Raw genomic sequence first — 15,521 nt, forward strand, 5'->3', positions numbered from 1 at the left:
GTAAACCAGTAAAGACAGCTGTGCGCGCCCAAAATGTGTACTAACACATACACAAATACATGTGTATTCCATTAAGACTCTTGGTTAGTCAAACAGGCCAATTTTTGTATAAATAGAAGCCGCCAGCCTTCGAAAAAACATTCGTTCTTGTGCTTTCGTGAAGTGTTAAGTGATTTTTAAAAAAGTGAAAAATGACTGGTCGTGGTAAAGGTGGCAAAGGCTTGGGAAAAGGTGGCGCTAAACGTCACCGTAAAGTGTTACGTGATAATATCCAAGGTATTACCAAGCCAGCTATTAGACGTTTGGCTCGCCGTGGTGGTGTAAAGCGTATCTCTGGCCTCATCTACGAAGAAACCCGTGGTGTTCTGAAGGTGTTTTTGGAAAACGTTATTCGTGACGCCGTTACATACACCGAACATGCTAAGCGTAAAACCGTCACTGCTATGGATGTCGTCTATGCTTTGAAGAGACAAGGTCGTACTTTGTACGGTTTCGGCGGTTAAATATTTTCTTGACGCTATTTGGAGAATTTTTCTTTTACAACAAAACAATCGGTCCTTTTCAGGACCACAAAAAATATTTAAAAAGAGATATTTTCTTGTTGAAAATTACAAAAACATAAAAAAATTAATAAAATATATCAAAAATAAAACTACTTACCTTAATATATGAAAAATAAAACTAACCATAAAATATTTTCTTTCATATTACTTTTTTCAGTGCATTTTATTTTTTCTTTCATTTTCCACATTTCATATTTTTTTTTTTCAAATAATATTCCCTTTTGTCTTCAAAAATAAATGCCTTCGGCAACTCTGCTCATTTAATTTTATTTTCATAAATTTGTTTCCATCGTCAAATAATTTTCCATTTTTTTCCTTCAAAAATGTTAGCCGTCGGCAACTCTGATCATTACCTTTTTTCTTAACATTTTTTCTTCTTCTTCTTCTTTTTTTTGCCTTCAAAAATGTTTACCGTCGGCAACTCTGATCATTCCTTTTTCGTAATACACAAAAATGTTCCTTTATTTCCACTAATACATGTTCTACCGGCAACTCTCGTTGTTAGGGTAGCTGCTTGCTTGCTTGATAATACGACGATGTGTGTATACGCTAGCGTCGGTCGGTGTGTGCGTGTGTTTGTTCATATAACTAACGCACATCAATGCTATGCCAAGCCAACAATATCTTTTTGACTGCGATGTTATGTACTTATTTTTTCCTTCAAGTAAAAATTTTTGTTATTTTGTGATGAAATTATTAAAAATTGTTATTAAATTTTTTAAATTAAAATGAAAATTACCTTTTTTAAAAAAATTTTCATTAAATTAGTTTGAATTTTGTTAATATTTACTGCGATTTTTCTTAAAATTATATTTAAAAAATTTTTATAGCATCTCTTTTTTCAAAAATTTGCTCATGAAAAAATTCTTCTTCTTATGTTTCATGATTTCATATAAAAATATTTTATCTTTTACTTAATCCTCCAAAAAATCACATAATTTTCTAAATTTCTCCCACTTTATGTTGAAATTATTGAAAAATTCTTCTTCTTCTTCTTACATTTCATGAACTCGCATAGAAAAATTTTATCTTTTACTTATTTATTCAAAAATCACATAATCCTCCAAAAAATCACATAATTTTCTAAATTTCTCTCACTTTATGTTGAAATTATTGAGAATTTTCTTCTTCTTCTCCTTATGTTTCCCTAAAAAAATATTTTTTTCTTAAATGTCCAAAAAATCACATAATTTTCTAAATTTCTCTCACTTAATGTTGAAATTATTGAAAATTTTCTTCTTCTTCTTGTTTCACTAAATCACATTTCCTTAAATTACCAAAAAAAATCACATAATTTTCTAAATTTCTTTTACTTTATGTTGAAATTATTAAAAAAGTTCTTCTTCTTCTTCCTATGTTTCACTAAAAATATTTTATTTTTTCTCTCAAACGTCCCAAAAATCACATAAATTCTTTTACTTTATGTTGAAATCATTGAAAATTTTCTTCTTCTTCTTCTTCTTCTTCTTCTTCTTCTTATTTTTCACTAAAAATAATTTATTTCTTTCTTAAATGTCCACAAAAATCACATATTTTTCTTCTATTTTATGTATTTTGGTTATTTTCTAACAATGATCCTCAATTTATTTCCACAACTCTACTTTTTTCCCTTTGAAAATAAAAATTTTTCCGTGCGCACTTCATGTTGTCATCACTCTATTACTAACTCTATGCTCTGACAACATCACCAAAATCGCACATTTCTGCATTTTTTCCTTTCCAAATACAGTTACTTTTTTCTCCTCAAAATTCGCGGCGGCAGAAGTCTTTTTCCCAATAATTTACTACTCTAACAACCACAACAACAACATTAACAACGGCCATCATCATCGTCAACGTAAGTAAAGGCATTTGGTTATTCTAACTAACAAACACACAACACCACACACACACATTCATAACAGACATCGTCAACTTACGATGAACGAACATTGGCGGGAACATCGATTAAGGAATATTGGCGCGAACATCATCGATGAGACGAATGATCTCTTTTTCGCTCTCTCTCTTTCTCTGTCTCTCTATCTGTCTCGCTATTTCTGTGAAAAACTAAAGCGACATAAAACAAACACAATTCTGCTGAGGGGGGTAGAAATGAAAAACAGTTACAACAAACGAACATATTTTCTAAGGAAATATGAAAGAAAAAATGTCATTTGCAAAATAATCAAGGGTTGTCGCCGATTAAGAAAAATATCATTTTTTGGGAATTTTTATTTTTTCCCTATAAAATGTAAATATTAAAATTTTGGTCATTTTTATTCTTTTCCTATAAAATGTAAATAATGAAAATTAATAGTTTGAATAGATTTTTTCTCTTTTTAAATATATTTTGTCGTCCTGAAAAGGACGGATTGGTTGAATTTTGTATGGATTTTTCTTCTTCTTATACGATGGTCTGTATTTTTTCCATAATACCTTTCGAGATAATTTAGGCTTTCTTTTCGGTCTTCTTGGGCAAGAGAACAGCTTGGATGTTTGGCAATACACCACCTTGAGCAATAGTGACGCCGGACAGCAATTTGTTCAATTCTTCGTCGTTGCGGATGGCCAATTGCAAGTGACGGGGAATGATACGAGTCTTCTTGTTGTCACGGGCAGCATTACCAGCCAATTCCAAAACTTCAGCAGCCAAATATTCCATGACGGCGGCTAAATATACTGGAGCACCGGCACCAACACGTTCAGCATAGTTGCCTTTGCGCAACAAACGATGAATACGACCGACGGGGAATTGAAGACCAGCACGATTTGAACGGGACTTTGCCTTTCCCTTAACTTTGCCACCTTTACCACGACCAGACATTTTCACTTAATATTTTTTTGAACACTTCACTTAGCACTGAAAAAACACAGAATGATGCCGTTACTCACTTGAACCCCTAGTATTTATACTTTTCTCTCGCTCATTTAATACACACACATCGAAAACTGGGGTTGTTTGGCCACTATTCCACACAGCAACTGCGACTACCTGAAACATTTGAGCACATAATGCTTGAAATATTCTGTTTGGGTACTGGGTTTTTATCATTTGTGAACAGTGTTAAAAGTGTTTGTGTGATTAAAAAAATTAAAAGTGAAAAATGCCTCCAAAAACCAGTGGTAAAGCAGCAAAGAAGGCCGGCAAAGCCCAAAAGAACATCACCAAGGGCGATAAATCGAAGAGACGTACCAAGCGTAAGGAGAGTTACGCTATCTACATTTACAAAGTGTTGAAGCAAGTCCATCCTGATACTGGTATTTCGTCAAAGGCCATGAGCATCATGAACAGTTTCGTGAATGACATCTTCGAACGTATTGCCGCCGAAGCCTCTCGTTTGGCCCACTACAACAAGCGCTCTACCATCACCAGTCGGGAAATCCAAACTGCTGTCCGTCTATTGTTGCCCGGTGAATTGGCTAAGCACGCTGTCTCTGAAGGTACCAAGGCTGTTACTAAATACACCAGCTCCAAGTAAATGCCTTGATTTTTCATCAATTCGTCGAAATTCTACCATAAAAGGCCCTTTTCAGGGCCACAAAAAACATTTTAAAAGAGATCAAATTTTTGTCGAAACACTTATTTTCCATTATTTACATTTTTTAATAAAGAAACTTACCAAAATAATTTTAAAATTCCTCAAATTCTAGCAAAAATAATATTTTCCCATGTATTTACTAAATGACGCCGTCAATTCTTGTTTTGCCGTGGTTCATATTGCTTTTTTGCTTGCTTGGCTACTCTATGTGTGTACAACAACACGCCATCCACTGTATGGGTATGTGTGTGTGTGCTTGTGCGATGTTACTTTGTATTGCCGTCGGCAGTCACCACCAATATCGAAAATGTATAAACGAACAACAAGCATGTATAAGCATTTTGCCTGTAACACTTCACTACGCCAATGCCAAATATGAAGCGCGAACATTTTTAAGGGGAAATTTTTGGTGGTGGCGCAAAAATTAACGGGACTTCTTTCAATGGAAAAAATAGAATTAGGGGAAAATAGAAAGAGAAATAAAATAGAGTTGCAACATAACTTCATTAGAATAGAAAAACATTCCTGATTAAAATAATCTCCTTTTACCCAGCAAACAATTTTTGCAAAGAGAAAAAATTATCATTTTTGAATATTAAATGGAAAATTCCTAAAATATGAAATTAGATGAAAATGACCATAATTAGACAAACAAAAATTAGTCACATTTATTTTATGACCCGGACTAAAATTTTAATCCGTTTGTGGTGTTATTTTGTGGAATGCCCATAATAAAACAGGCTCAATGTTAATTACCTAATAGGAAAAGTAATTAGTGAGGGTAATATTTTTCCTAAAATCAGACACGTGTGTATTTTTCTTATTTATTTAGGTAATAAAACAATAAATAGTAGTAATAATAAATAGTTTGAAGTAAAGATTTTCTCTTTTTGAATTTAATTTGTAGCCCTGAAAAGGGCTGTTAGATATTATGCTTTCGAATATCGAAAAATGTTGTCAACAAGTAATCTTTCTGGGAAAAATTACTTCTTGGCGGCGGCTTTCTTGGCAGCTGGCTTCTTTGGTGCGGCGGCTTTTTTGGGTTTAGCAGCTGCTGTTTTTGCCTTGGGTGCCTTTGGTTTGGTGGCAGATGCTTTAGCGGCGGTTTTTGCTGGTTTAGCCTTAACTGTACCGGTTTTCTTGGCAGCCTTAGCCTTTGTTTTGTCAGCCTTCTTCTTCTCAGCGGTCTTTTTGGCGGCAGATGGCTTCTTGGCAGCGGTTTTCTTTTCACCGGCGGCCTTTTTAGGGGCAGCCTTCTTCTTCTTCTCAGCAGCTGGGGCCTTCTTCTTCTTTTCAGCAGTCTTTGCTTTGGGTTCCTTGGAAGCCGAGGCGGACAATTTGAATGAACCAGAAGCACCCTTACCTTTAGTTTGGATCAATTTTCCACTGGCAACAGCGCTCTTCAAATATTTCTTGATGAAAGGAGCCAATTTTTGGGCATCAACCTTGTAGGTGCTGGCCAAATATTTCTTGATGGCGGGCAATGATGAACCACCACGTTCCTTCAATGTTTTGATGGCGGCGTCAACCATTTGTTGGGTTGGTGGATGAGTAGGGGCAGCTGATGGTTTCTTTGCTTTGGCTGCGGCCTTCTTTGGTGCCTTTTTCTCAACAGCGGCAACTGGGGAGGCGGTGGCTTCAACAACGGCGGCGTCAGACATGATTATTCACTTTTATGTTTATATTTCACTGTAACACAAATACACTCACAAATTTATGTGTACTATTAAATTGTTATTGGCAATTTTTAAAAATGGTAGGTACATTGAAAAGATGAGAAGTGCATAGTAGTCAATAGCTATATTTTTCGAAATATTGTGTGGAAGCGTGTTTAATTTTTTACAAAAGTTTTCGTAGAAATTTAATTTTTCTGAAGAATCTTTGAATATTTTTATAAAAGATATTTTACACATTTCTTGTATAGATATCAGGCCATATTTTAACGAAAATTTGGTGTAATTTCCTTTATCCGTTTAAAAGTTATAAGCGTTTAACTTCACAGATTGTAAAAATGTAATCACAAATTTGTAACTAAATTTGAAAAAATTATGAATTTTTTCAAAAATATTTTTCCAAATTCTGTTTGAGAATAAAGCCTGATATGTTTACTTTAGGATAAAATTAAAATATTAACAAATTTCACATTTTCACTGTGAAAAAAATTCAAAATCTTTATGTGGTCCAAGACGGCAGAAATCCTCTTGTTGGCATATTTTCAATGAAGAAAAGTTTTTCTTCAAAGAAATTTAAAAGCTCAAATCTAATTAAGTTTTATAAAAATTTCTTAAAAAACATTTCAGAATCTGTATATTTACACCAAATTATAACATTATTCATAAAAAGTAGTTATTTCTTTGGAAAAGTTAAAAAAATCTTCCCATTACCGTATACCACCTATGGACAAACATTCACTGTCAAAGGTAATATTTTTGAAAATTGAAATATTTTTGCTAAATTATATGAAAATCGCTCAAAAATTACTTTTTAATAAAATATGAGGGCATTTTCGTTAAAATTTAGTAAAAATTTCATCAATTTTTACAAAAAATATTCTCCAAAAATAATTCTTCCTTTGCTAGTACATATCAAGGAAAAAACCATATAGAATTACTGAAGTTTTTCGCACGTACTTTTTTCAAGATTTCGTTAAAAATTTGGATATTTTTTGCAAAAATGTATATAATAAAATAAATAAATCCCTTTTCTATGACAATTTTGTAAAAATAATACAAGATTTAAACAATTTTCTTAAAAGAAATTTTTTTTCTAAAATGCAGTATTACGCCTTTCAAATGGCCAAGAAATATTCGCCATCTCTATGTGATAAAATTTTTGATTAATATTTTCAAAAAAATTATAATTTTACAAAATTATCCTAAAATTTTACTAAATTAAAAAATATATATTGCTGAAAAGAAAAAAATTGCATATTTCATTCATCATTATCTGAAAAGAAAAATAAAACAAAACAGAGAGCATTTGCCGCCAAAAAATTTCAACCATATTGAGTGAGAAATAATGAGAGCATTATTGCAGAGAACATTTCGCGCCAAATTTAGTGAACATATGCCTTGTGGACATTAGTATACACACAAAAACAAGTTCAATAGAACAAATATTTGTTATGAAGAAAATAAGAAGAAGAAAAAACATTGTCTTTAAAGAAGAAATTAATATGGACGGACGGCGTCAAAAAGACCAATAGAAAAGAAAGAAGAAGAATAAATGTATACTTTAATAGGAAAATATTACTGACGCCATCAAAAATACACATAGAAAAGGAAGAAGAAGAAGAACACAAATGTGCATTTCAATGGGAAAATTTTACTGACGCCGTCAAAAATGACATATAGAAGGAAATTTCAATAAGTTTGTTCAAGAAGAAGAATAAAATGTCTTTTTAGGGAAAAATTATAACATAATTTTTGTTTTTTGTGTCAAGAAGAAGAACAAAATATTTAATTGAATAATTTTACTGACGCCGTCAAAAATTTCCTATAGAAGCAAATTTCAATACTTTTTTAAGAAGCAGAAATGTGTCTTTGAAAGGGAAAATTGTAATATTATATTTTTTTCAAGAAGAAGAATAAAATGTGTCTTCTAATGGGAAATTTTTACTGACGCCGTCAAATATGACTCATACAAGAAAATTTTAAAATATTCCTAAAATCAGCCTCAAAAATGAAATAAACACAAAGAAAAATATTTATTTATTTAAAATGTTAAAAATGATAAATAGTTTGATGAAAAAATAATCTCTTTTTTATAAATATTTTGTGGTCCTGAAAAGGACCGATTGTTTTGTTGTAAAAAATATGTTTTTAAAACGTCAAGAATTTAAGCACGTTCTCCACGGATACGTCTGGCCAATTGAATATCTTTAGGCATGATGGTGACACGCTTAGCATGGATGGCGCACAAGTTAGTATCTTCGAAAAGACCAACCAAGTATGCTTCACTGGCTTCTTGCAAGGCCATAACAGCAGAGCTCTGGAAACGCAAATCAGTTTTGAAATCTTGAGCAATTTCACGAACCAAACGTTGGAAGGGCAATTTGCGGATCAACAATTCAGTACTCTTCTGGTAACGACGGATTTCACGCAAGGCAACAGTACCAGGACGGAAACGATGAGGCTTCTTGACGCCGCCGGTGGCTGGGGCACTCTTACGAGCAGCTTTAGTGGCCAATTGCTTACGAGGAGCCTTTCCACCAGTTGATTTACGGGCAGTTTGCTTAGTACGAGCCATTTTTCACTTTAGTTTTTTCACTTCACTTAGGTATGCACACAAACACTGTTAACACTGTAATAACTGTGCCATCCATCCATATAGCGGTATTTATAGAAAATTTCGAAGAGGCGGCTATGATTAGGGGTGGGTAAACCAGTAAAGACAGCTGTGCGCGCCCAAAATGTGTACTAACACATACACAAATACATGTGTATTCCATTAAGACTCTTGGTTAGTCAAACAGGCCAATTTTTGTATAAATAGAAGCCGCCAGCCTTCGAAAAAACATTCGTTCTTGTGCTTTCGTGAAGTGTTAAGTGATTTTTAAAAAAGTGAAAAATGACTGGTCGTGGTAAAGGTGGCAAAGGCTTGGGAAAAGGTGGCGCTAAACGTCACCGTAAAGTGTTACGTGATAATATCCAAGGTATTACCAAGCCAGCTATTAGACGTTTGGCTCGCCGTGGTGGTGTAAAGCGTATCTCTGGCCTCATCTACGAAGAAACCCGTGGTGTTCTGAAGGTGTTTTTGGAAAACGTTATTCGTGACGCCGTTACATACACCGAACATGCTAAGCGTAAAACCGTCACTGCTATGGATGTCGTCTATGCTTTGAAGAGACAAGGTCGTACTTTGTACGGTTTCGGCGGTTAAATATTTTCTTGACGCTATTTGGAGAATTTTTCTTTTACAACAAAACAATCGGTCCTTTTCAGGACCACAAAAAATATTTAAAAAGAGATATTTTCTTGTTGAAAATTACAAAAACATAAAAAAATTAATAAAATATATCAAAAATAAAACTACTTACCTTAATATATGAAAAATAAAACTAACCATAAAATATTTTCTTTCATATTACTTTTTTCAGTGCATTTTATTTTTTCTTTCATTTTCCACATTTCATATTTTTTTTTTTCAAATAATATTCCCTTTTGTCTTCAAAAATAAATGCCTTCGGCAACTCTGCTCATTTAATTTTATTTTCATAAATTTGTTTCCATCGTCAAATAATTTTCCATTTTTTTCCTTCAAAAATGTTAGCCGTCGGCAACTCTGATCATTACCTTTTTTCTTAACATTTTTTCTTCTTCTTCTTCTTTTTTTTGCCTTCAAAAATGTTTACCGTCGGCAACTCTGATCATTCCTTTTTCGTAATACACAAAAATGTTCCTTTATTTCCACTAATACATGTTCTACCGGCAACTCTCGTTGTTAGGGTAGCTGCTTGCTTGCTTGATAATACGACGATGTGTGTATACGCTAGCGTCGGTCGGTGTGTGCGTGTGTTTGTTCATATAACTAACGCACATCAATGCTATGCCAAGCCAACAATATCTTTTTGACTGCGATGTTATGTACTTATTTTTTCCTTCAAGTAAAAATTTTTGTTATTTTGTGATGAAATTATTAAAAATTGTTATTAAATTTTTTAAATTAAAATGAAAATTACCTTTTTTAAAAAAATTTTCATTAAATTAGTTTGAATTTTGTTAATATTTACTGCGATTTTTCTTAAAATTATATTTAAAAAATTTTTATAGCATCTCTTTTTTCAAAAATTTGCTCATGAAAAAATTCTTCTTCTTATGTTTCATGATTTCATATAAAAATATTTTATCTTTTACTTAATCCTCCAAAAAATCACATAATTTTCTAAATTTCTCCCACTTTATGTTGAAATTATTGAAAAATTCTTCTTCTTCTTCTTACATTTCATGAACTCGCATAGAAAAATTTTATCTTTTACTTATTTATTCAAAAATCACATAATCCTCCAAAAAATCACATAATTTTCTAAATTTCTCTCACTTTATGTTGAAATTATTGAGAATTTTCTTCTTCTTCTCCTTATGTTTCCCTAAAAAAATATTTTTTTCTTAAATGTCCAAAAAATCACATAATTTTCTAAATTTCTCTCACTTAATGTTGAAATTATTGAAAATTTTCTTCTTCTTCTTGTTTCACTAAATCACATTTCCTTAAATTACCAAAAAAAATCACATAATTTTCTAAATTTCTTTTACTTTATGTTGAAATTATTAAAAAAGTTCTTCTTCTTCTTCCTATGTTTCACTAAAAATATTTTATTTTTTCTCTCAAACGTCCCAAAAATCACATAAATTCTTTTACTTTATGTTGAAATCATTGAAAATTTTCTTCTTCTTCTTCTTCTTCTTCTTCTTCTTCTTCTTATTTTTCACTAAAAATAATTTATTTCTTTCTTAAATGTCCACAAAAATCACATATTTTTCTTCTATTTTATGTATTTTGGTTATTTTCTAACAATGATCCTCAATTTATTTCCACAACTCTACTTTTTTCCCTTTGAAAATAAAAATTTTTCCGTGCGCACTTCATGTTGTCATCACTCTATTACTAACTCTATGCTCTGACAACATCACCAAAATCGCACATTTCTGCATTTTTTCCTTTCCAAATACAGTTACTTTTTTCTCCTCAAAATTCGCGGCGGCAGAAGTCTTTTTCCCAATAATTTACTACTCTAACAACCACAACAACAACATTAACAACGGCCATCATCATCGTCAACGTAAGTAAAGGCATTTGGTTATTCTAACTAACAAACACACAACACCACACACACACATTCATAACAGACATCGTCAACTTACGATGAACGAACATTGGCGGGAACATCGATTAAGGAATATTGGCGCGAACATCATCGATGAGACGAATGATCTCTTTTTCGCTCTCTCTCTTTCTCTGTCTCTCTATCTGTCTCGCTATTTCTGTGAAAAACTAAAGCGACATAAAACAAACACAATTCTGCTGAGGGGGGTAGAAATGAAAAACAGTTACAACAAACGAACATATTTTCTAAGGAAATATGAAAGAAAAAATGTCATTTGCAAAATAATCAAGGGTTGTCGCCGATTAAGAAAAATATCATTTTTTGGGAATTTTTATTTTTTCCCTATAAAATGTAAATATTAAAATTTTGGTCATTTTTATTCTTTTCCTATAAAATGTAAATAATGAAAATTAATAGTTTGAATAGATTTTTTCTCTTTTTAAATATATTTTGTCGTCCTGAAAAGGACGGATTGGTTGAATTTTGTATGGATTTTTCTTCTTCTTATACGATGGTCTGTATTTTTTCCATAATACCTTTCGAGATAATTTAGGCTTTCTTTTCGGTCTTCTTGGGCAAGAGAACAGCTTGGATGTTTGGCAATACACCACCTTGAGCAATAGTGACGCCGGACAGCAATTTGTTCAATTCTTCGTCGTTGCGGATGGCCAATTGCAAGTGACGGGGAATGATACGAGTCTTCTTGTTGTCACGGGCAGCATTACCAGCCAATTCCAAAACTTCAGCAGCCAAATATTCCATGACGGCGGCTAAATATACTGGAGCACCGGCACCAACACGTTCAGCATAGTTGCCTTTGCGCAACAAACGATGAATACGACCGACGGGGAATTGAAGACCAGCACGATTTGAACGGGACTTTGCCTTTCCCTTAACTTTGCCACCTTTACCACGACCAGACATTTTCACTTAATATTTTTTTGAACACTTCACTTAGCACTGAAAAAACACAGAATGATGCCGTTACTCACTTGAACCCCTAGTATTTATACTTTTCTCTCGCTCATTTAATACACACACATCGAAAACTGGGGTTGTTTGGCCACTATTCCACACAGCAACTGCGACTACCTGAAACATTTGAGCACATAATGCTTGAAATATTCTGCCATTTCCATTTTTTCCATTTTGCCCAAGGCCATATTTATTGATCAAATTCCTTAAAACTATACAGAATGGCTTACTGAATAATCATTAATTAAAATTATAGCTTTTCGCCACATACAAATTCGGTACGAATTTTACGCTGCAAAGATATGCTTTGACAGCAAACATCAAACATTTTATGTGTATTTAACAAACATCAAAAGGATATGCTCAAAAAAGTTCAATTAATAAAAAAGAGCGAATTCAAGTTTTTATATAAACTTACAAACTAACACTTAAGACTACTTATAACTACTATTTACACTATTTACAAAACAACACGTATGTATCACTGGGCAGTGTTATACACTGTGTCAGTGGTATCATACGTGTTGTATCGCCTATGATAAAATAATAGACGATTATCTATATACAATATCCCTTCATTATCTAGAAGGGGTATAGCGGCTGGTGGCAAATGTTTTCTGGACTGCAACATTTGGGCATCGTATGTACATTCGAGCGACCTTGCAACAACCGAGTTATCCAGGAACTCACAACTCTCTATAAATTTATTGGCGGTCTTCATCATGAAGACATCAATTCTGTCAAAGCCGGCCCTTTCATATATGACTCTACAAGGTGTAGATCTATAGGAACCATTAACAATATAATTCTTTCTTATACCAAGGCAAGAGCGAAGAATTCGTCTTTCCCATACACGCAGCCTCTCCATCTGGTGAGAGGAAATCCCGAACCAGATTGGAAAGGCATACGCTACTACTGGCCTAATAACCTGCCGATAAATAAGTAATTTTACCTCTTGGGAGAGTCCCCCTCGTGTACGCATAAGTCCGTGATAGCAGAAGTATATGCGTTTTGCCTTTTCTAAGATATGGTCAACATGTCTTATGAAATCATATTTTGAATTAATTATTACCCCTAGGTATTTAATGCTATCAGAAAGGCATATTCTTTCCCCTCCGATTTCCAGGACGGGAAAGTATGAGTTGAAGTTTGGGAACACAGTACCGGGCTTTCCTGTTATAAGCACCGCTGAACATTTATTTGTGTTTACCTTTAAGGCCCACTTTTCAAAGTACCTGAAAAGTTCACCTAAAAAGTTATTTGCTCTATGGGTTATTGCAGATGCTCTTGGGCCAGTAAAGGCTACCAGCACATCATCTGCATAGGACAGTAGCAAGTCTCCCGGGGGTGGAACCGGGATATCACTTACAAATATATTATATAAGAGGGGCCCCAAGATGGAACCCTGGGGTACCCCTGCTGATATCGGCCTACGGGTGGATATATGTTCTCCTACCCTTACACTAAAATGGCGGTCCCTCAGGAAACTCGCCACCATCCTGCACAGCTGACCATCTATACCGAAGGTCTGCAACTTGTATAGCAAACCATGGTGCCATACGGAATCAAAAGCCCTGGCAAGGTCAACGCTGACGGCAATTGTACCACATCTTCTATCCAACCCCTTAATCACATGCGTTGAAAAGGCAGCTAGCGCATGTGAAGTCGAATGCCCCGCCCTAAAAGCAAACTGATTGTCTTTTAAGATTCTTTTATCTTCGACCATTATCCGTAGCCTATCCATTATAAATGTTTCTAGCAATTTGCCAAAAGCAGATAATAATGAGATAGGACGGTAACTGCCACAATCCTGACGGTTTGATCCTCTTTTAAAAATAGGCACAAGCATTGCCTCTTTCCAAGCTCTTGGAAAATATCCTAAATTAAAGCAGTGATTAAATAATATTGCTAGGAAAGCAAATATAATATCACCTGCCTTCTTCAGAGCCACATCCGGAATATGGTCAAGTCCGCTAGACTTCTTAGCTGGTCTTTTTGCTAAGGCCATCCCCACAGCTTCTGCACGTATGAAGCCTCCTTGGTTCCAGATGCTGCTGTCATCAACTTGGACACCATCTGCAGAGAAAGTGTCGCTAAAGCTCACCACGGGGGACCGGCTTTCCACTCCCTCAATAGCCTCATTGACTGAGCTAACGAAGGATTGGTCAGTCGGTCCATTGGCAGGCTGTAGCACACCCTGAACATAATCTGCCAAGGCCTCTGCCTTGAGCCTGTCATCATTAATGCGTGTACCTGATGAGTCAATAAGAGTCCCCACCGGTTCTCTAACTTGAAGGCCTGCTGCCATTTTTACATTGTGAAATGTTTTGCTATTCACTCTAATATTTTCTAAATATTCTTTGAATCGGTCATGCTGGAAGATGCGTATGCAATCCTCGATAATGCGATCGAGGTTGCGGATATCTGCCCTGAGAGTGGTATGTCTCTCCGGGTTCCCTGATCTGCGTAGAGTGCGGCATAATCGTCTTCTCTCACGCATAAAATTCACAATTCGTATTGGTAGATCTTCAAGAGATCCAGGCCTACACCTCTTTTTGGGTACAGCAACCTCGATCGCACCACGGAAGACCGTACTTAATTCTTCAATACACCTGTCAATTTCTTCTTCAGAAACGTTCCTATTTACTGGTAAACAGCAGCCTTCTAGACCCTGCCGTAACTCATTTTTAAACCGCGTTATGTTTATACGGTCAAAATTTAGGAATGTGCGTCTCTCGCATGTCTCTATTTGACCTATGTCTAAATCTATTTCAATGGCCCTATGATCGGATTCATAGTCAAAGGCTCTAACAGTGTTACCACCATCCACAGATGGAAGTCCTGGCGTCCTAAGAAATAGGTCAATATAAGACCCTGAAGAACCAGCAGGTCTGGTCGGAACAACTGACCTGCAAGCATCGAAATATGGGTACTCCAAGAGATAATCTGCTAATTTCCTACCTCTCGTATCTATATCTGTGCCACCCCAAAGTTGGTGCTTCGCATTAAGGTCGGCCCCAACCAAAACTTCACCTCTATTATAGAGCTCGGTCACAGAATCCAAATCACTAGTTTGGAATGTGACATTTGGGCGAAGGTATAGAGAGATGAAGACTATAGAAGAGCCATCATCTCTCCATACCCTCGCCGCACAAGCTTCAATATTACCTGTTTCTAAATTAATTTTTTCAGAGCGATAATTATCTCTTACCAAGACTGCCGTTCCACCCCCAGGGTTACGACTTTCTCTAAACTGCCAATAACATTTGTATCCTTCTATATTAACATTGCGTGTAGGCGAGAGCTTGTGCTCCGCCAACAGCAAGACATCGGGGTTTCTTTCTTTTAAAAAATTTTTTAAAAAATATCTCCTTGATATCGCTATCAAGGAGTCCACATTCAAGAAAATACATCTATAGTGGAACATTGGAAACAGAAAAGATCATCCACGCCGACAGAGCAGCCTCAACGCCGGCAGTGGCCATTATTTTTTGAAATGTTGGTCCAAAGGACCTGGCTTTGGAATATTTTTCTTCAAAGCCGTTTCCGAAAAATTCGGTTATTCTAATAAAATCATCCCCTCCCATATTGGTCGATGGTTCAGCATGAACACGGGGTGGTGGTCTATCAGGGCGT

The 15,521-nt window shown here is 34.8% G+C and overlaps 6 protein-coding genes across 6 annotated transcripts; 3 read left to right on the forward strand and 3 right to left on the reverse strand.

Annotated features, from left to right (window-relative positions):
- Positions 1–191: 191 nt before the first annotated feature.
- On the forward strand, positions 192–503 carry LOC141388556 (histone H4). The gene has a single exon (XM_073958474.1). It carries the CDS (start codon positions 192–194, stop codon positions 501–503), a length of 312 nt encoding a protein of 103 aa, XP_073814575.1.
- A 2,491-nt stretch (positions 504–2,994) lies between these two features.
- LOC141388536 (histone H2A) lies at positions 2,995–3,369 on the reverse strand. The gene has a single exon (XM_073958453.1). The coding sequence runs from the start codon at positions 3,367–3,369 to the stop codon at positions 2,995–2,997; it is 375 nt and encodes a 124-aa protein (XP_073814554.1).
- LOC141388478 (histone H2B) lies at positions 3,155–4,024 on the forward strand. Its single transcript, XM_073958390.1, has 2 exons — positions 3,155–3,190; positions 3,644–4,024. The coding sequence occupies exon 2, from the start codon at positions 3,650–3,652 to the stop codon at positions 4,022–4,024; it is 375 nt and encodes a 124-aa protein (XP_073814491.1). The 5' UTR covers positions 3,155–3,190; positions 3,644–3,649.
- Positions 4,025–7,921: 3,897 nt separating this feature from the next.
- Positions 7,922–8,332, reverse strand: LOC141388537 (histone H3). Its single transcript, XM_073958454.1, has one exon. It carries the CDS (start codon positions 8,330–8,332, stop codon positions 7,922–7,924), a length of 411 nt encoding a protein of 136 aa, XP_073814555.1.
- Positions 8,333–8,653: 321 nt separating this feature from the next.
- On the forward strand, positions 8,654–8,965 carry LOC141388559 (histone H4). The gene has a single exon (XM_073958478.1). The coding sequence runs from the start codon at positions 8,654–8,656 to the stop codon at positions 8,963–8,965; it is 312 nt and encodes a 103-aa protein (XP_073814579.1).
- A 2,494-nt stretch (positions 8,966–11,459) lies between these two features.
- Positions 11,460–11,834, reverse strand: LOC141388538 (histone H2A). The gene has a single exon (XM_073958455.1). It carries the CDS (start codon positions 11,832–11,834, stop codon positions 11,460–11,462), a length of 375 nt encoding a protein of 124 aa, XP_073814556.1.
- Between the last annotated feature and the right edge of the window lie 3,687 nt (positions 11,835–15,521).

Source organism: Musca autumnalis, unplaced genomic scaffold (genome assembly GCF_047663935.1).
Source record: "Musca autumnalis isolate F117 unplaced genomic scaffold, ASM4766393v1 scaffold_93, whole genome shotgun sequence".
Classification (NCBI taxonomy): domain Eukaryota; kingdom Metazoa; phylum Arthropoda; class Insecta; order Diptera; family Muscidae; genus Musca; species Musca autumnalis.

Bases quoted from the DNA above. Each gene is read 5' to 3' on its own strand.
- LOC141388556 (XM_073958474.1), top strand. From the start codon at position 192: ATGACTGGTCGTGGTAAAGGTGGCAAAGGCTTGGGAAAAGGTGGCGCT.
- LOC141388536 (XM_073958453.1), bottom strand. From the start codon at position 3,369: ATGTCTGGTCGTGGTAAAGGTGGCAAAGTTAAGGGAAAGGCAAAGTCC.
- LOC141388478 (XM_073958390.1), top strand. From the start codon at position 3,650: ATGCCTCCAAAAACCAGTGGTAAAGCAGCAAAGAAGGCCGGCAAAGCC.
- LOC141388537 (XM_073958454.1), bottom strand. From the start codon at position 8,332: ATGGCTCGTACTAAGCAAACTGCCCGTAAATCAACTGGTGGAAAGGCT.
- LOC141388559 (XM_073958478.1), top strand. From the start codon at position 8,654: ATGACTGGTCGTGGTAAAGGTGGCAAAGGCTTGGGAAAAGGTGGCGCT.
- LOC141388538 (XM_073958455.1), bottom strand. From the start codon at position 11,834: ATGTCTGGTCGTGGTAAAGGTGGCAAAGTTAAGGGAAAGGCAAAGTCC.